Here is a 20,829-nt window from a genome sequence, read left to right as displayed (position 1 = left end):
AAATCCGCTTTTCTATTTTTTCCTTCCGAAGTGGATAACTTCACACTTCCCCCACATTATCGTCCATCCAGCACGTTCTTGCTCACTCACTCAACCTGTCGACTTCCTTTTGCACAGAAAACAAACTGCCTGTCCTGATAATGGTTCGCAATTTGTGATTTATTTTTTTCCTGCAGATACTTGAAAGCATGGGGGCGGGGCCTTGGGGACTAGCAGAAAAATGTGACAAATATTACAATAATTGTACTAAATTTGACTTAAATTATTTTTCATCTGAAATAAAACACATTTCCTATTAGATTTCCTGATGGTTCAAGGTTTAGCTGTCATTTAGATGCAGAATTCAGAAATTACTTTGGGGTGGCGCAGTGGTTAGCACCGCAGCCTCACAGCTCCAGTGACCCAGGTTTGATTCTGGGTACTGCCTGAGCGGAGTTTGCAAGCTCCCCCTGTGACCATGTGGGTTTTTGCCGGGTGCTCCGGTTTCCTCCCACAGCCAAAGACTTGCAGGTTGATTGGTAAATTGGCCATTGTAAATTGCCCCTAGTGTAGGTAGGTGGTAGGGGAATTGAGGGAAGGTGGGGATGTGGTAGGGAATATCGGATTAAATGTAGGATTAGTATAAATGGGTGGTTGATGGTCGGCACAGACTCGGTGGGCCGAAGGGCCTGTTTCAGTGCTGTATCTCTAAATATATAAATATTTCAAAGTATTTAGGATGTGCATATGGCAATAACCCCTTTAAGACAATGCCTGTAATCTACAAGTTGTACTTTCTGAGGATTGTGCAAACTTGCCAGGAGTTGTTGTATTGTGAGAGGCTATGCATGTAGTGTTGTACTACCTGGGCAGATACATAGCAGATGTATTTCGATTCATTTTGAAAGGAAGAATGAGGAGAGGCAATATAAACTAAAAGGAGCTGGCAGCAGCTGCTTCAATGAAAACCAGTCTTTCAACAGACGTTAGGCATAATCCTCTTGCATATGCAAATTGGGGCCTATTCTGATTACATCACACAAACCTAGTCGTTATCAAATTAATGTTTTGGGAGCTTGCTGTGCACAAATTGGCTGCCATGTTTCCTACATTACAACAGTGATAGCACTTCAAAAGTATTTCATTGTCTGTAAAGCGCTTTGAGATGCTATATAAATGCAATTTGTTCTTTATCAGCCTAGTCTACTCAATCTCCCCTCATCTCAGGAATCAGTCTCGTGAGCCTTCGTTGCACTCCCTCCAAAAGTATACACAGTACTCCTGATGTATTCTCACCAAGGTTCTATACAATTGCAGTAAGAATTCTTCACTCTTACACTCTAATCCAAAGGCTAACATACCATCAGCTTTCCTAATTGCTTGCTGTACCTGCATGTTAACTTGCTGTGATTCATCAAGGACGCCCAGATACCTCTGTATACCAAATTCTTTTGGGCCTCCTTATCTCGAGAGACAATGGATACGCGCCTGGAGGTGGTCAGTGGTTTGTGAAGCAGCGCCTGGAGTGGCTATAAAGGCCAATTCTGGAGTGACAGGCTCTTCCACAGGTGCTGCAGAGAAATTTGTTTGTTGGGGCTGTTGCACAGTTGGCTCTCCCCTTGCGCCTCTGTCTTTTTTCCTGCCAACTACTAAGTCTCTTCGACTCGCCACAATATAGGAAGTGAAAATGTTGTAGTTGGGGGTCTTGATCTAAGGCTCTTTAGGGATGGGAAATAGTAAAGGAATCCCCCCTCAGCTGATATTCAATGTGTTTTGAAGCTCCGTTTCTGGGACTGTATCTAAACAATTGATGGTTTCATGGCACCACGACTGAGAGCAGCTTTCAATTCCAGATTTATTAATTAATTGAATTAAAATTCCACCAGCCGCTGTAGATTTGAACCCATGACCCCTGGACATTAGCCTGGGCCTCTGGATTACCAGTCCAGTGATATTCCCACTATGCCACTATTTCCCCCTGAAGTGAGAGTTATCCTAATCCTGGTTTGGTTTCGTACATCTGCATGAATGATGTAGCCTTACTCGGTTGCTGTTCTATTGTATTTCTTTAGACGGGATTCAGCGTCTTTCATCGAAACTATTTAATAACTCAACCTGCCTCTCCTTACCGTTAGCAGTGACAGAGGGAAAGCAAGTTCTTATTCACTGAAAACAGCTGCCTGTCGTGGTGAAGATCACTTGCAGCTCAATCAGAGAATCGTACAGCACAGGAGGAGGCCATTTGGCCCATCCTGCCTATACCAACTCTTTGAAAGAGCAATCCAATTTGTACCACTGCCCCACTCTTTCCCCATAGCCCTGCAATTTTTTTTTCATTTTCAAGTATAGAATCAATCCATCTTGTGAAGTTTGCTGCTGGAATTCTATCGAGTCGTCAGAACATTTTGTACATTAAGTTGATCTTGGTCCAGCTTCCGGGGAGCAGATGGTCACTGGCTCAGGGGGAGTGTTCCTCCTGGTAGAAGACTATTTTCTGAACATCTCATTTAATCTTCGGCCTGTATTGATGGCTATATTTTCCCATGTGCTAAAGTCCACAGTGTGAGACCCTCTGTAAATAGCGTGCCTAACAATGTCTTCAAAGCGGGCAGTGACCGTTTTCAATGAGTTCAAGATTCTCCTTGCAATTTAGCTTTTCCTAAGAAGGACTGATAGGAAAATTGAGGATTCTTGGAGTGAGATTTGTGTCTTAAATAGAAATAGTTTGGAGCAAGGAATTTCCCTTTGGGTCACAAAATGTAGTCAGGTCTGTATTGTTTGAGGAACACCAATAATCGGCCATTAGACTGTGAGTTACACCTTCATCTCAGGGGCTGGGGAACTAAACTGCTCTAGAGAGGCGGGCCAGTCATTTAAATATGCTAATCAGGCTGAATTTTAACAATTTTAGATTTAATGCCTACGGGTCAGGAGACCTGGCAGCTGACGAGAAGTGAGGCATGCTGGTTCCAGTGATAAATGCTTTTCCAGCACTGCTTGAGGGCCAAGAGAAACACGGGTGTTTCTTCCCGCGCGCCCCCCCCCCCCACACCGCCAGCCCCTCAAGCAAACCTGCTTCCCACTCCATAAGTATCCTCCCTGCTAAACTCCTCCTTTACCCTCCCTCCTCCTCAGTCCCCGGTTGTGGCCTTCTAGAACAGGCATTTCTGCCTGATAGCGGACCTTCACTCTACTCTCTTTTCCAGATTTCCTGGTTGCTTCGAACTGCAACCACTGCCAGCTTCCCCTCCACTGCCCCCTCCTCACCTCTTCATAAATATCGGGGCCAAAGCGTCCTTCAAGTGACTGAGATTGGGATAGGGGACTACAGTTTTGAAATATGCGCTGGGCACCATCCAAAAATCTCTCACTGTGGCAGCTGGCTAGTGCCACACAGCTTCCCTCTCATTTTTTTTATTCATTCATGGGATGTGGGCGTCGCTGGCTAGGCCAGCATTTATGGCCCAGCCCTGATTTCCCTTGAGAAGGTGGTGGTGAGCCGCCTTCTTGAACCACTACATGTGGGGTAGGTACACCCACAGTGCTGATTAGATTAGATTAGATTAGATTAGAGATACAGCACTGAAACAGGCCCTTCGGCCCACCGAGTCAGTGCCGACCGTCAACCACCCATTGAGACTAATCCTACACTAATCCCATATTCCCACCAAACATCCCCACCTGTCCCTATATTTCCCTGCCACCTACCTATACTAGTGACAATTTATAATGGCCAATTTACCTATCAACCTGCAAGTCTTTTTGGCTTGTGGGAGGAAACCGGAGCACCCGGAGAAAACCCACGCAGACACAGGGAGAACTTGCTGTTAGGAAGGGAGTTCCAGGATTTTGACACAGCAACAATGAAGGAAAGGCGATATAGTTCCACGTCAGGATGGTGTGTGACTTGAAAGGGGTGGAGTTCCCATGCATCTGCTCCCCATGTCCTTCTAGGTAGTAGAGGTCACGGGTTTGGAAGGTGCTGTTGAGGGAGGCTTGGTGAGTTGCTGCAGTGCATCTTGTAGCTGTTACACACTGTGTGCTGGTGTTGGAGGGAGAGTATGTTAAAAGGTGGTGGATGGTGTGCCAATCAAACAGGCTGCTTTGTCCTGGATGGTGTTGAGCTTCTTGAGTGTTGTTGGAGCCGCACCCATCCAGGCAAGTGGAGAGTATTCCATCACACTCCACACTTGTGCCTTGTAGGTGGTTGTTGTCCTCATATAATGTCTGGAGCCATTTCTAGATTTTAAACCTGCCGCATTGGCTGTAACGTGAACTGGTTAAAAATCAGTAGACTGCAATGAAAAGGTGATATTTAAGCCGACAGCTGAGTCATTATCACTGGGAGCCAGATGTAAGATAAACAATTATTACTGCCAAGCTTAAAAGTGCAAACATGGAAGGTTAACATAGGTTTTAAAAGTTGGTGTTACTTCCAATCATTTGACAGGAGTCAGAAATAAAACACGCTTACATTTTCATCCGAAGCCAACTTTATTTTCCTTGGCTTCGTGTTCAGCTTTGTGAAGGTTCATCTCGATTTGAAAAGCAACTCACGCCAAAACAGGTGGTGACGAGTGATCTATTACTTATTAACCAAGGATTTCTTGGAGTCATTGAATCATTTACGGCGCAGAAGGAGGCCATCCGACCCATCGAGTCCGTGCCGGCTCTCCCCGGAGCAATCCGGTTGGTCCCACTCCCTTGCCCGATCCCCGCAGCCCTGTAAGTTTACTTCCTTCAAAAACCCATCCAATTTCCTCTTGAAATCATTGTCTCTGCTTCCACCACCCTTGTGGGCAGTGGGTTTCAGGCCCTTACCGCCCACTGTGTTTAAAAAAAAAAAAAAAGTTCTTTCTCATTTTCCCCCAGCATCTCTTGCCCAAAACTTTCAACCCTCATCCTTGTACCATCAGTTAATGGAAACAGATTTTCCTTGTCTAACTTATCTAAGCCTGTCATAATCTCATACACCTCTATCAAATCTATCTCCTTTGCTCCAGGGAAATCAACCCCAACCTCTTTTTACAGGAAGGCAATATCTAGTTCACCGTAAGTTGTTCCAAAGTACTTTCCAGTCAATTAATTACTTGTGAATTATAGTCACTTTGTTTTATAGGCAAATGTATCAGCCAAATTGTACACAGCAACATCCCACAAATGGCCAGTTAGTCTGTTTGAGTGACATTGGGCAAGAGTTAAATATTTGCCAGGACACTGAGGACAGCTCCCCTGCTCTTCTTCAAATAGTGCCATGGGATCCTTTCTGAGGCACTTCTGGCAATAAATTACATTTCTATAGTACATTTAACATAGTTAGACGCCCCAAGGCACTTAACAAGAGCAATATCAATAAAAAATATGTTTGATACCAAGCCATAGGAGGCGAAATCAGGAAAGATGACCAAATGTTTGAACAAATAATTATCTTTTTAGGAGAATCAAGACAAGAGAGAGGCACAAAGAGGTTTAGGGAGGGAAATCCAGATCTTAGGGCCCAGGCAGGTGAAAGCACTGCCAATGGTGGACCGATTAAAATCAGGGACGACTGGAGGCCAGAATTGGAGAAATGCAGAGATCTCGGAGAGTTGTAGGGCTGGGCGAAGCTGCACAGATGAGGAGTGAGGCCATGGAAGGATGAGGGTTTTGACATTTTGAAGCATTGTTGGACAGGGAGACAGTGAAGGCCAGTGAGCACAGGGGCGACGGGTGAATGAGATTTGCAGCGGGCAGCAGAGTTTTGGATGAGCTCAGGTTTAAAGAGGGAGGAAAATGGAAGGCCGGACAAGAGTGCACCTGAATAGTCAGATCCAGAGGCAGCAAAGGCCTCGATGACGGTTTTAGCAGTAGATGAGCTGAAGGTAGGTCAGAGTTGAACGATATCATAGAGCAGCACTCCTAAGAAGTGTGAGATGATGTATTTTGGGAGGACTAACAAGGAAACAGGGCTGTGTTCTCGCACCCACACTTTTTGGGATCTTCTTCTCCCTGCTGCTTTCACATGTGTTCAAGTCCTCTGAAGAAGGAATTTTCCTCCACACAAGATCTGGGGGCAGGTTGTTCAACCTTGCCCGACTAAGAGCGAAGTCCAAAGTACGGAAAGTCCTCATCAGGGAACTCCTCTTAGCTGACGATGCTGCTTTAACATCTCACACTGAAGAGTGCCTGCAGAGTCTCATCGACAGGTTTGCGGCTGCCTGCAATGAATTTGGCCTAACCATCAGCCTCAAGAAAATGAACATCATGGGGCAGGACGTCAGAAATGCTCCATCCATCAATATTGGCGACCACGCTCTGGAAGTGGTTCAAGAGTTCACCTACCTAGGCTCAACTATCACCAGTAACCTGTCTCTAGATACAGAAATCAACAAGCGCATGGGAAAGGCTTCCACTGCTATGTCCAGACTGGCCAAGAGAGTGTGGGAAAATGGCGCACTGACACGGAACACAAAAGTCCAAGTGTATCAGGCCTGTGTCCTCAGTACCTTGCTCTATGGCAGCGAGGCCTGGACAACGTATGTCAGCCAAGAGTGACGTCTCAATTCATGCCATCTTCGCTGCCTCTGGAGAATACTTGGCATCAGGTGGCAGGACCGTATCTCCAACGCAGAAGTCCTTGAGGCGGCCAACATCCCCAGCTTGTACACACTACTGAGTCAGCGGCGCTTGAGATGGCTTGGCCATGTGAGCCGCATGGAAGATGGCAGGATCCCCAAAGACACATTGTGCAGCGAGCTCGCCACTGGTATCAGACCCACCGGCCGTCCATGTCTCCGCTTTAAAGACGTCTGCAAACGCGACATGAAATCCTGCAACATTGATCACAAGTCGTGGGAGTCAGTTGCTAGCGGGCAGCCATAAAGACGGGGTTAAAGTGTGGCGAGTCGAAGAGACTTAGTAGTTGGCAGGAAAAAAGACAGAGGCGCAAGGGGAGAGCCAACTGTGCAACAGCCCCGACAAACAAATTTCTCTGCAGCACCTGTGGAAGAGCCTGTCACTCTAGAATTGGCCTTTATAGCCACTCCAGGCGCTGCTTCACAAACCACTGACCACCTTCAGGCGCTTATCCATTGTCTCTCGAGATAAGGAGGCCAAAGAAGAACAAGGCAAGGGAATATACAATGGATGGTAGGACCCTAGGAAGTACAGAGGGTCAGAGGGACCTTGGTGTACTTGTCCATAGATCACTGAAGGCAGCAGCACAGGTAGATAAGGTGGTTAGGAAGGCATATGGGATACTTGCCTTTATTAGCCAAGGCATAGAATAAAACAGCTGGAATACTGTGTACGGTTGTGGGCACCACACTATAGGAAAGATGTAATTGCACTGGAGAGGGTGCAAAGGAAATTCACCAGGATGTTGCCTGGGCTGGAGCATTTCAGCTATGAAGAGAGACTGAAAAGGCTAGGGTTGCTTTCCTTGGAGTAGAGAAGGCTGAGGGGGGACATGATTGAGGTATGCAAAATTATGAGGGGCATTGATAGGTTAGATAGGAAGAAACTTTTTCCCTTAGCGGAGGGGCCAATAACCAGGGGGCATAGATTTAAGGTAAGGGGCAGGAGGTTTAGAGGGGATTTGAGGAAAAAAAATTTCAACCAGAGGGTGGTTGGAATCTGGAATGCACTGCCTGAAAAGGTGGTCGAGGCAGGAAACCTCACAACATTTAAGAAGTATTTAGATGAGCACTTGAAATGCCATAGCATACAAGGCTATGGGCCAAGTGCTGGAAAATAGGATTAGAATAGTTAGGTGCTTGATGACCGGCACAGACACGATGGGCCGAAGGGCCTATTTCTGTGCTGTATGACTCTATGACTCAGTACTGGCACTGATCTTATAGATAGAATAGATGCTCTCTCCTTCCCCTGTGGGTGTTATGCACAATTCCCAGCTCAGAGTCTCACGGATCTGCCCCTTGCATGCACCACATTTATTCCTGACGAGTGAATTTCCAAGACCTGGAATCGAGAGAGAACATGCATTGACTTTAGTGCCTTTCATATCCTCAGGCCATCCCAGAGTGCTTGACAATGAAGTACTTTTGAAGTGTAGTCAAAGATGTCAGCCATTTACCATCAAGGTTCCACACTTCCAGTACAGTTTGTCGAGGGATGAATCTTGGTCAGGACACTGTCAGGGACTCCCCTGCTGCTCTTCCAGGGCAGGTAGGATTTGGGTTTAATATCTTATCTGAAAGATAGCACCTCTAGTTCTGCAGAACTCCTTCATTACTGTGCTAAAGTGTCGACCTAGATTATATGCTGCAGTCCTACAGCAGAATTTGAACCTTCAGCCTTCTGACAGAGAGACAAGAGTGCTTCCACAGAGGCATGCTGATACGATGGGATGCTCTTTCCAGAACAGAACATTTTGTACTGAAATGATTCTGATATGGCTGAAAAGTGAAGTTATACAACACAGATACTGATTAGGTTTTTCTGCTTAACTGAATTACCATGAACTCTCAGTTTACAAATGGGCCATCATTATCACTTTGATTAAAACCCCACAAACCACACCAGTGTGTAGGTCACTCTCCATTGATTATTGGATGTAAAGGTATGTGTGAAGGTGAACCTTGTTCACAGTAAAACGAATTCCTCTGGTGGGGGAGTCCAGGACAAGGGGGCATAACCTTAATTAGGTGACGTCAGGAATCACATCTTCACACAATGGGCAGGGGAAATCTGGAATTATCTCCGTTTCCTCCACCACCCCCAAAAAAAAAGCATTCGAGGTGGAGGTGGGGTCAAATAAATATTTCCAAATCGAAATTGATAGATTTTTGTTAGGCAAGGGTATTAAGCGTTCTAGAAATAAGGTGGGTGGATGGAGTTAAGATATGGATCGGTCATGATCTGACTGAGTGGCAGAATAGGCTTGAGGGGCAGAATGGCCTCCTCCAGTTCCTATGTGCATGGCTAACTGGAGTATTCTGTTTGCAGTTTCTACCAGCCCACAACGGCTGCTCCTGAACTACTGATGATGCTGAGAAGGCCACAGTAGGAATTGGCTCTATTGACTGACCAGTTGACTGATTTGACCTCTGATTTGTTTTGAACAGGTATGCGGTGGCAGTGCGGAACCACCATGTTTGCCCCGTGGATAACTGGTACGGTACCCTGGCGTTTACTTCTTTGCAATAGAGTGATTGGGAATCGGCACTGGCTCTTTGGGCCTTTCCAACTGTACATCTGTCCTGTAGTATCCAACAAATCTGACCTGCAACACCCACTCAATCTGCAGCTTCCAATGAATTTTGTCAACGTAATATTGATGGGGTCTGGCCCCCCCCCACCCCCGGTCTAATGTCATCCAGTACCCTTCACGAGGTTTGAGAATGGCAATATGAACTGTTCATTATAGGGCCAATCCACAAATGCATTTAGAAATTTACTAAGTGTTCACCAGGGATGAGGCAGCTCAGTTACATGGAGAGTTTGGAGAAACTGGGATTGTTCTTCTTGAGTAGAAAAGGTTAAGGGGAGATTGTTAATAGAGGTGTTCAAAATCATTAGGGGTTTTGATAGAGTAAATAGGGAGTAACTGTTTCCATTGGCTGGAGGGTTGGGAACCTGAAGATACGGATGTACAATAATTGCTGAAAGAACCAGAGGGGACATGTCGAGACATTTATTTTACACCGTGAGTTGCTATGATTTGGAATCACCACCTGTAAGCAGTGGAAGAAGATTCAATACTAACTTTCATGAGGCTAAACGGCCTCGTTCTGTGTTGCATGGTTCAATGATTCTATATGTTGTTTTTAGGAGCATTTTCGGAGTGGATTGATTTTTGTTGTGTTGGTATTTTAGCCCAGGGCTGTCCAAAGTACTGCTGAGGGCCACATGCAGGTCCCTGACTTCCAATTATTGCTCATACGTAACGTTACCAGAAATGCGATGGAGATCCAGTCTGTAGGCGAAAACGGGGATTCTGTCGCATTTCTTGCGAAGCTGCAGTGGTAAAATGTCTAAGGAAATTCAGGATCAGTATTGTGTCCCTCCATCGCAAATAGTGCTTCTAGTTCCCCAATTCTGTTTTCAATCTTTTGTGCATTTACCTAACACTCAATTCCGACTGCAATTTTTTGGCAACTCTTTTTTAAAATTTCTACTTCTGATCTGTTCTTTACTCGTTTACTGTGTTCATATCTCTTTCCCCTCCTGCAGACCTTGCTCCTTTAACCTTCCTCATTTTTTTCCCCTTCCCCACTGCTATGTTAGTCTAAACTACCCATTGCACTGGTTGCTGTCCCAGTGAGGACTTCGAACTTGGCCCCGTTCAATTTTTGAGAAAGCATTTTCATGGGATGTGGGCATCGCTGGCAAGAACCAACATTTTTTGCCCATCCCTAATTGCCCTTGAACTGAATGACTTGCTAGGCCATTTCAGAGGGCAGTTAAGAGTCAACCACATTGCTGTGGAACTGGAGTCACATGTCGGCCAGACCAGGTAAGGACAGCAGATTTCCTTCCCTAAAGGACATTAGTGAACCTGATGGGTTTTTATGACAATCGATGATAGTTTCACGGCACCATTACTGAGGCTAGCTTTCAATTCCAGATTTTTATTAATTAATTGAATCTGTTAATAATTAAATTTAAATTCCACCAGCTGCCATGGTGGGATTTGAACCAGTGTCCCCAGCGCATTAGCCTGGGCCCCTGGATTACTAATCCAGTGACATCACACTATGTCACTGTCTCCCTAAAGTATAGGTGAAGTCTACTCTTTCAGGACAGGCCATACCTGTCCTAGAACTGATCCCAATACCAGATGGAGGAGATGGTGGCGTAGTGGTAATGTCACTGAATGAGTAATCCAGAAGCTCAGGCTAATGCCCTGGGGACATGGGTTCAAATCCCACCACGGCAGTTGGTGGAGTTTAAATTCCATTAACTAATTTTTTAAAAATCTGTAATTGAAAGCTAGTCTCAGTAATAGTGCTGTGAAGCTATCATCAATTGTCGTAAAAACCCATCTGGTTCACTAATGTCCTTTAGGGAAGGAAATCTGCCGTCCTTACTTGGTCTGGCCTACATGTGACTCTGGATCCACAGCAATGTGGTTGATTCTTAATTCTCTCTGAAATGGCCGAGCAAGCCACTCAATTGTCAAGTGCAATTAGGGATGGGCAACAAACGATGCCCACATCCCGTGAAAGAATTTTTTAAAAACCTCTAGAATCTGAAATCTTCCCTCCTACACCATTCCTCCAGCCAGGCATTTACTCCTGTTATGTTGCTACTCCTATAGTGACCAGCAGGCGTGAACAGGCCTAACCCTTGAGGTTAAACAGCAGGACCTAACTCGTAATTTCTGCATTTCAAACCTATTTAATGCTAAATCATTGATTCCGACACAGACCATGACCCATGACTTTGGATTGTTCCGCATCCTTACTGCAAAATCTCTGTCCCCCCACCCTGGCACATAGGAGGCAGCAAATCATTCTGGACTCTCAGTTGTGGATACAAAAGCATCAGTTTAGTCCTCTGACACTGGAATCCTCCATTACTTCTGTGTTTCTTGGTCCTTGGTGTTGTGGATTTGCTCGTGGTTACCCTCCTCTGACTTGTCGTCATTACCATAAGGGCTCAATGTTGAATGTCTATCTGTCAATTCAATACTCAGGGTGTCCCTGCACTGCCTCCTGTCTCGTCTTCCACGGATGGAGTTCCATTTCCCTCCCTCTGCCTGTGGGGTGAGCATCTCCTGGATTGAGTATTCCATGAACCCTCCAGCTTCCCAATGTGAGTAACCTTGCAATGGAAGAGAGAGACATGTCCTGTATGTGTGGTCATCCCGACACACACGACATCTAGGACCTCCCACGTTGTATCACACGTCGTAGGCTTCAGCTGTCCATTTCTCTTTAATGTTCAATAAAGTTAAATCAACCTTAGTGCTTTAAGCACTGAAATATAATTTCAGGCCAACTCCACACTCGCTCCCCATGTCCTTTGAATGAGTTAGTAGAGTGGTTCTCAATCTTTTCTGTCTGAAGGACCCCTTTTCAAATGGATTAGTAATTGTGGAGCTCTCGGCTAAATGATGATACTGTATAATGTTCGTAATATGCAAGTCCTGCATGTAAAAGAGGGTTTCAATAATGCTTTTACGAAAAGGTGGTAGCCGCACTCTGCTCCTGTCTCCCGGCTCATATTCCACATCAGACCCTCTGGGGTCCACAGACCCCCAGTCTGAGAACCACTGGGTTCGTGTAGGGGGTGTGCTTAGTGATTTGTTTCAGAATTGTTTAACTTTTATATGTTTATTATGTTATATCAGTATTAACTTCAGAGCTATGCAGTCGAGTGAGAACCAATATGACTTTCAAAGGCATCTGCAAGTTTCTTTGGTGATTTCTGACTCTTCATTGGTTGAGTTTCAGTGAATGGATTTTTCTTTTATAAATTAGTCCTTTCTATTGGATAGTTTTTTTTTAGTTACTGGAACATTGAGTAAATCAGAATGTTTCATCCAGAAAGGTTTTTTTTTTTGGGTCGATGAACTATTTCAGCCAATCAGCACTTTTTGCCCAGTGAGACTTGATGAAGCTCTGATGCCAGTCTTTTCATTCTGAAATAAAAACAAGAAATGCTGGAAATACTCCATTCAGAATTGCAGTTCTGATGAAAGGTCACTGACCTGAAACATTAACTCTGCTTCTCTCTCCTCAGATACTGCCAGACCTGCTGAGTACTTCCAGCATTTCTTGTTTTTGTTTCATATTTCCAACATCTGCAGTATTTTGCTTTTACTTTTTTCATGCTGAAGACTGACGTTAATTCTGCTTCATTTCGTACTGATCAGGGTGCCAGAGCTGGGGAATTGAACACTTCGAACACACAGTGACAGCAGCAGACAATTAATCAACTAATTAATCCATCCATCAAGCACAGTTTTAATTGTTCATTTAGTCTTTTACTCTCTGTCTTTGTCATTTTCTTTCTCTCTCTCTCTTTCCCTTTCTTATCCTGCACATGTTTAAAGAGAGCAGCAGCCACAATGCATCCTTGGCAGCTGATCAGTCGCTGGTAAATATCTCCCACCAAGAGAGAAATAAATCCATCCCCATAAAGCTGAGGAATTGTGCAATCCTCCACAATATTGACGCATTAGATTGAATGCTAATCTGAGCACTGGTTAGCTTCAGCGTGCTTGCAAAGAGATAACTGCCTTTGACCTGAAACTTATTTGAGGGTTCATGGTCACTGAACTGGATTAGGAAACGTGGCCGGGAGCCAGCTACCTGGGTGGTTTCAGCCCCGTTGAGTAGACAGAGGAGTGTAATCCTCCAGTCGATCCCTCTCTGGTGAGACGGCTGCTCTTCAACTGTGATATTCCGTTTATGACATAGGGATGCAAGCAGAAGGGTCAGCATGCTTTAAAAGTTAAACCTGGAACTGTTTAGTTCAGCGTAGAATTTATTCGGAAACCAGTGCATTCTGAATGGAGTCTGGGCCATTATGGATGGAGTCAGCGCTCTGTGATCTGAAATCTGAAATGGTACATATATAGACCATATATAAAAGGAGCAAGGTTTCTGCAGTCTAATTGTGCAGATCATTTCTATTTTGTTTCTGTGAACTATTACTGGGCTATATGTTAGAATATTTACTGTATCTACTTATTGTATTGTACAGCCCAAATGCACATAATCCTGATATCGTGTCCCATTAGTGCTGTGGAATACACCAGTAGGGCCCGATGCTGGGATGCTCTGCTTCCATAGTGCTCATGACCATTGTGCATGGGACATCCATATAATTAGGCACTGAGACCTGCAGTGTGTCCATTTAGAATACATGGTGCAGAACACTCTGGTGATGATGTACCTGTCAGCCCGTGGGCCGGCAGACCAGGGTTTGCTCGGCTCAGGACTAGTATTCTGTACCTGGAGTGTGCACGCAGTGGATTAAGGACGCTGTCTACTATAGGGACATTGTGCATTGGAGGGGTCAGCCTTTGAAGTTTACTCAGTGGGTTGCAGGGATTAGGCTGGGATGTGTACACAGTGGAACTCTTTATCTAGGATGTGTACAAGGGGTGTTGGAGATCTGTCTGCTCCGATTAGATGACCTGAGAAGCTCTGGCATTCTGCTTACTATTTGCTAACTGCCGTGGGAATGCAGTGTCCTGACTGCAACACAATTCTGTTAAAAACGTAACTTCCTCACACAACTGATGTTAGTTTCTGGTGTAATGTTAAACTTTCTTCTGTTTTCTTTAGCTAGGAGGCAGAGTTTGATGAAAGCCACTTCCAAAAGTTTAGCATGAGAATCTTGACACATTAACTTTATTATAACGGAGGTCTGATTGGCCAGGGACTTTCTGGCTGGTTAGTTGTGCATGGTTCAAAGACACTGATCGCCTCCTGACAAGTCAACACTGCGCAAAGAAGAACATACAAAAGGCCCCAGTTGTCCCCTAAATTCTGGGACTGTTCCCCCATGGTTCTGGGTTCCAAAAGGCTCCATTACCTTCCAAAACAAAGGTCAATGCGTGCGAGACAGGCAAAATTACACATAGAGCTTTTAAAGTGAAAGGCCTAAACACTCTTCTGCCGTCACTGAGGAGAAAATATCCACCGAAACACAATCTTATTTTAACAAGATTAACACTTTTGCGATATAAAAGGCGGATTTAGGGGGCATATAATGCAATTTTATAAGCTTTGAGTCTTTCTATGTGAACGATTTTCAAAGTGTTCACTTGTTACCTGTTTGCTTCTTTTGAGCTTCTCCAATATGAATACTGAGGCCTAGAAATTTGTTGGAGTCACTCCCACTTTTAAGGCGCAAAATAAGTGCTTAAACATCCACTGTAGCTGGCGGTGTGCTGGAAGTACGTCGCCTGCCATATTGGTAAAGGCAGAAAAATGAGGCGTTCAGGCCCCGTGCCCGAAACAGGCATTAAGCTCTTTGCATATGCAAATAAGGAGCCTACCGCCTGTTTGAGGCCCCTTTGTAAATGTTGGCCTACCCTGAACACAGCGGGCACTGGTCTACATGGTGGCCTAACCAGGATTCCTGATGGGGACCGCAACGGGTCACCACCGAGAAAAGGAAGGTTGTTTTAAAAAAAAAAACTACTTACCTGAATGTGGAGCAGTGGAGGAACTGGAGAGTTCCTCCCTGTTTCATGCAGTGCTGACGACTGTTACCAGCTCTTGTTCAGCTTCATAACAATCGCTGTCTTCCTCCGTTCCGCTAATCGTCCCCTCCCTTCTCCCAGTCATCTTCTCCCAATCGACCCCTACCCCTCCTGATTGATTCTCCCTCTCCCCCAATTCCAACCTCCCATAAGAGATACCTGAGGGCCATTCCCAGTGACCCAGCAGCCTGAAACCCAAAGCCTCTTCGCTGGCGAGCTCCCTGTTGATGCTGAGAAGGTGTCTCCAGCTCGCCTGTCTCATTGAAATGAGGCCTGTGGACCAATATCAAGTGGGATTGTTCCCTGCAAACAGTTTGGCAGGCTTTGTGAACTAATATCTAGGCCTAAAAGGACTAGGACCCCCCATGTGAATGAAAGTAAAAATTAGGTCGGCTGTATAACGGGCAGGTGATCTGCTCCCCCAAGTGCTGAATGTGACAACCTCCCCTCTGCACCCCACCCCCACCCCCACATTTTTCAGCCGTGCTCAGTCCAGAAACGAGACGTAGATTTTATTTTCTCCTGCTACACTATGTGGCAAGCACTGATGACGAAAGGTAGCCCAAGCCGCAACTCCCTGTCAGTTCGCTGCATAACTTATTAAAATGGATTCATCATTGCTCAGTGTTGAATCCTCTGAGAAAGTCACACATCTGCCCAACAGCTCACCGTACATACTGAAAGAGGGCAGCTTCTCAACAGGGCTGGATATTGATATAAGATGTTGCTAAGAAAGAAGAGATTGGAGGGCCGAATGGCCTGTTCCTGTGCTGTACTGTTTTTTGTTCTTTGATAAGGTGTAAGATGTTGGTAAGATATAAGTGCTGCAAAATTCAGTTCTTAAACGCCCGTATTTTTGGCGTATTGAATGCTGTTTTGGCTGCAAAATGGCGTTAGTGGTGCGCATTCATGCAATTTTGGTGCGAGCCATCTGGCACCATTTCGGTGAGGGGGTCAGCGCACACTCGAGGAGTGTCTGGCAGAAGTATGCAGAGTAGGCAGATCGTGATGTCAATCAATGTGTAATGCTGATTTGACGCCAGCATTGCCATTTTAGAACTCAATGTGTCAGCTAACACCGTCTTAAATATGCATAGCTAAACGCGTTCAGCAGCAGGAAGGACCCCGGTCAGAACTACTATCAACTACTTAGAGGTTGGTGGCTGATTGATTGATTTCTACTGGCCGTTGCAGAGATTGTAGAAGTGCTTGGTGATTTCCAGAGGGCTTTAAATTTACTGACGTCTACAGGGAGTTGCATGGCACATGCTGAAGGACTTTGCCCGGCCTTCAAGGATTTTGCACAAACCACTTGCTCCCAGACATGGGTGCAGCAGTAGGCATTCCCCTTGGACTACAGCATAATGGGGAGAATGAGCAGAGGTGGCACAGAGTAAGACAAGTTGCTGGAAGAGGGAGGAGGAGTGGGATAAGGGCTCTCAGCAGGATGCCTTATCCACCCAGGATGTTCAAGGAGCCATTCTCAGTGGGGAATGGTGCGCCAGACGTCTCTGCTTCAATGTGGATTTCCTCTCTGAAATCTACCACCTGCTGCCGCCACAACTGCATGGCTGTCCAAAGCTATCCTTAGACAACATAGCTCATGACTTTGATGCACGACCCACGTGTACGGGAGCAGCATGCATAGAATGAAAGCCATGCCAGCACATGAGAAAAGCATTGGGGGATGCTGAAACAACGGGCCCGATTACTAACTCACTCGAAAGCCATTAATTTGCACTGAGTTAAAATCAGGCCCATTGCTTCAGCTGCCTGGACTGCTGTGGAGGGGCCCTGCAGTACTTGACTGAGAGGGTGTCAGGAGTTGTAGTGGTCTGCTGCATGCTGCACAAGCTCATCATCACGAGGGCACAGCCCTTGCCATCAGCTATACTGTGACCAGTGGAGGGCAGGGGGAGGAGGAGGAAGATGAAGGGAGGAGACAACCAATACAACCCCATTCTGGCCAGGCTATCTGACTGTGATATCAGTAAACGCAACCCCAATTCCCCATTCACCACCAGTCCCACGCCTTACCTTCTCTGTATTGGTGCCTATCACATTAAACTATGCCACAGTGCATACAAACGTCAACTAATCACCCTTGTGTGTTCCCTTAGTGCCTGTCTTCCGTGTGCCTTGGCCTGTCCTGGTGCTCCTATGCAGTGCTCCTCCAGTGACTGCAGCACGGCTGGTGGAGGAATGCTGACTTTTAGTGGGAGAGACTGCAGGTGACCTTGGAGGACAACCTTGAGCAGCTCTCGTCCTAGAAGGCCTGACTTCAAACTACACCATATTGGCATGGGCATGTATTCTAAGAGAGCTGACTATATTTTATTCTCTCTTGCCTAAGCGAAGCAGGGGGCACAAGAACGCAGTTTTGCGAGGATTGCATGCTTCCCCATGGTGCAGGGTGTCATTGACTGCAGACGCATCACTTTGCAGGTGCCACATGCCAACTCTGAAATGCACCGTAACTGAGAGGGATTCCATTTCCACAATGTCCATCTGGTGTGTGACCACACGCAGAGAATCGTGCAGGTCATGGCCTGGTAGGCTGATGGCAGTCTGCTGTGCCATTTGCATTTGAGCAACCAGAGGGTGGGTACTGGCCAGGGTATAAAAATTGAAAAGATCCCAAGAGCTGATGCTCCAGCTTTGAACTGGGCACCAAGAGAATGACTCCGCTCCTGGGCCCTGACTGTGGAAGTATCAGAAGCCAGTTTGACAGTTGCATGGTTGGCTGTATTGTTCAGATATGTAACGGCTTCATAACCATGGCACCATCCATGACCTGGAACACTGGGGCAAATGGTTTTGGAGGTGACTGGGGTCTCGACCACCAGTTGAAGAGCCGGCGGCAGCGTTGCCTCCTTTGGGGATGGCCTGCTGTCTGACAAGCCACCGGTTTGTCACAAGCCTTTCCTGGGATCCGGACCCCCGGGGCAGAAGTCCCTCCCGCCAAGAGCTGCCAGCCAATCAGAGGCTGACGGCTCTTTTGCTCGGCAGCACCACCGGGGAAGTAGTGGCTGCTGCTGGAATTACACCCACTGGAGGCACAGGATCATGGAGCGACCCAGGCCAGAGGTAAGTGATGGCGGGAGGGGCAGGGGTGTGGCTCTCAGAGGGCCCCTCCCCCCCCTCCCCCCCTTCCTGATGCTGTGTCCCTCGATCAAGCACTGAACGGGAGACCACGAGCAACCCTGCACCAGTTTGCTCATCGTGCTCCCCGCATGGCAACACGCCTGCCTGCTGCTGGGCTAACACCAGCAATGGTGGGAAGAGGCCCTTAATTGGGCATTAATTTCCTCCTAGGGGCCTCTGTTGGTGGAAGGCCGGGGAGACCGTCCACAGGCCTTCCCGCCACTGCTTCAATCTGCCCCTCCTGCCATCATCCCACCCGATTTAAATGCCCTCCCCTCCTTCAAACCCACCATGGGGGAAGGCATAAAATATGGCCCATTATTTTCTTTGGAAGCTGTCAGGTTGGGAATGTTAATAGCTAGAAATACCTTCTTAGTGTTGAACAGGTTAAAAATCAGCAACAAGCATTTGAGGTGATTAACCTACCAAGGGTGCCATAAAACTAGCAGCTTCTGTTGAAATGGGGATTACTGTTCTTTTCAAACTTCAAACCATGCGGAAAAAAAGGCTCTGGTCCGATTTGCAGCCTGTGTTCTCCATGCCAGCGAGAGGCAAACCCATAGTCACTGCCTCCTATTCAGTGTATTCTCCAATTCCATGATTTATCGCCAACAATTTTTTGATAAGCAGCTTTAATTATTCTGAGACTTTGCAAGCTGTTACAACCTGTGGTATTTACACTGTCAACGCGCAGCATGAGGTAGCATGAAAGATTAGCCTCTAGCTGGTACAAAGTTGTATGTTTTTACAAGTATTTAATTCCTTAAAATAGGCTTAATGCCAGGAGAAGGCCAATGGGAAGGATTAGGGAGCGTCTCCAAAATCCTCAAACCAATTCCATAAACGTGAGGACTGTGCTAAAAGTTTTCCCACCAATTCCTCAGATGTAGGGAGTGTCTCTCAAATCTCTACTCCGACCTCAAAATAGCATCTCTGAAATCCTCAAACCTATTCCCAGAATGTAGGAATTTTCTCTGGAATCCTCATACTTACACCATGAGCATAGCAAATGTCTCCAAATGTTCACACAGGCTTCCTGAATATAGGGAATGTCTATAAATTCTCAGACATGCTCCCTGAATATAGGGAATGTCTCAATTCTGATCAAATAAAAAACAGAACATAGCAAATGTTTCTGAAATCGGCACAGTTACTCCCCATACTACTTCCTAAAAGAGAGGAGGGAAGTTATGGGCAGGATAATAATAGAGAAGATTAAAAAGGTTAGCATTACTGAAAATTGGTAAATCACCTGATCCAGATGGAATGCATTCCAGGTTGCTGAAAGAAGCGAAGGTAGAAATAGCAGAGGCATTGATCACAATCTATCAGTCCTCATCGGATATCGTAGTGCCAGATGACTGGAGGGTTTGCTAACGTGATACCATTGTTCAAGAAAGGGGAGAGGGATAAACCAGGAAACTGCAGGCCTATCAGCCTAACATTGGTGATGGGGAAGTTATTGGAAACATTATCAGGGACAACAAAAACTTTTATTTGGAAAAACCATGGGTAAATCAAGGAAAGCCAGCATGGACTTGTTAAAGATAAATCATGTCTGACTAACTTGATCGAATTCTTTGATGAGATAACAGAGAAGATGGATTAAGGTAATGCTATAGAAGTTGGATATATGGACTTTGCGAAGGTATTTAACAAAGTACCAGACAGATGGGTATTGAAGAAGATGGAAGCCAATAGAATTATGGGGAAAGTGGCAGTATGGATATAATATTGGCTCAGTGACAGGGAGCAAAGGGTGCTGATGGGTGGCTGTTTTACAGACTTGTTTATTTGTTCATGGGATGCGGGCATCGCTGGCTAGGCCAGCAGTTTGCCCATCCCTAATTGCCCTTGAGAAGGTGGTGTTACTTTAGGGTCAGTTACTCTTTGCAATTTGTAGAAATGACCTAGACGCCGGTGTAGGGAGCAGCATTATAAAGTTCACTTGGCAAAGTAGTAGATGAAGATGAGGGTAGTTATATGCTTCAGGATGTCATAGACAGGATGGTGAAATGGGCAGAAGCATGGCAGATGGAATTCAATGTGGAGAAGTGTGAAGTGATGCACTTTCGGAAGAACAATATGGAAAGACAGTATAATAGAAATTACATAATTTTGGAAAGTGTAGATGAGCATTGAGTCCTTGGTGTCCAAATCCTTAAAGGTGGTAGAGGAAGTTGATGGTGGTTTAGAATGCATATGGGTTGCTTGAGTTTTATAAATGTAGGAATGGAATATAAAAGCAAAAAGATCACAGTGGCACTTTATAAAGCACTGGTTAGACCTCGGATGGAGATATTGTGGACAATTCCAGACACCACACTTCAGGAAAGATGTAGAGACATTAGAAAGGGTACAGAGGAGAACACAAGAAATAACAGCAGGAGTAGACCAAATGGCCCATCGGGCCTGCTCCACTATTTAATACAATCATGGCTGATCTTAGGCTTCAACACCACTTTCCCACCCGCTCGCTATATCCCTTGATTCCCTGAGAGACCAAAAATCTATCTATCCCAGCCTTAAATATATTCAATGAT

The 20,829-nt window shown here is 45.7% G+C and overlaps 1 protein-coding gene across 4 annotated transcripts in view; it reads left to right on the top strand.

Moving 5' to 3' along the window:
- The window catches only part of zgc:154058 (Transmembrane protein 150A-like), a 109,638-nt gene that overhangs the window by 11,812 nt on the left and 76,997 nt on the right, over window positions 1–20,829 (top strand). For 2 of the 4 annotated variants that reach the window (XM_068020740.1, XM_068020738.1), the window contains exon 2: window positions 9,045–9,092. The exons of the other annotated variants lie outside the window; for them this stretch is intronic. In XM_068020740.1, coding sequence (XP_067876841.1) covers window positions 9,045–9,092 — 48 coding nt within the window. The remainder of the gene's footprint in view (window positions 1–9,044; window positions 9,093–20,829) is intronic. 4 annotated transcript variants of the gene reach the window in all.

This window comes from Heterodontus francisci, chromosome 42 (genome assembly GCF_036365525.1).
Source record: "Heterodontus francisci isolate sHetFra1 chromosome 42, sHetFra1.hap1, whole genome shotgun sequence".
Classification (NCBI taxonomy): domain Eukaryota; kingdom Metazoa; phylum Chordata; class Chondrichthyes; order Heterodontiformes; family Heterodontidae; genus Heterodontus; species Heterodontus francisci.
Note: the sequence above shows the minus strand (reverse complement) of the source record. Positions and strands in the feature narration are given on the sequence as shown.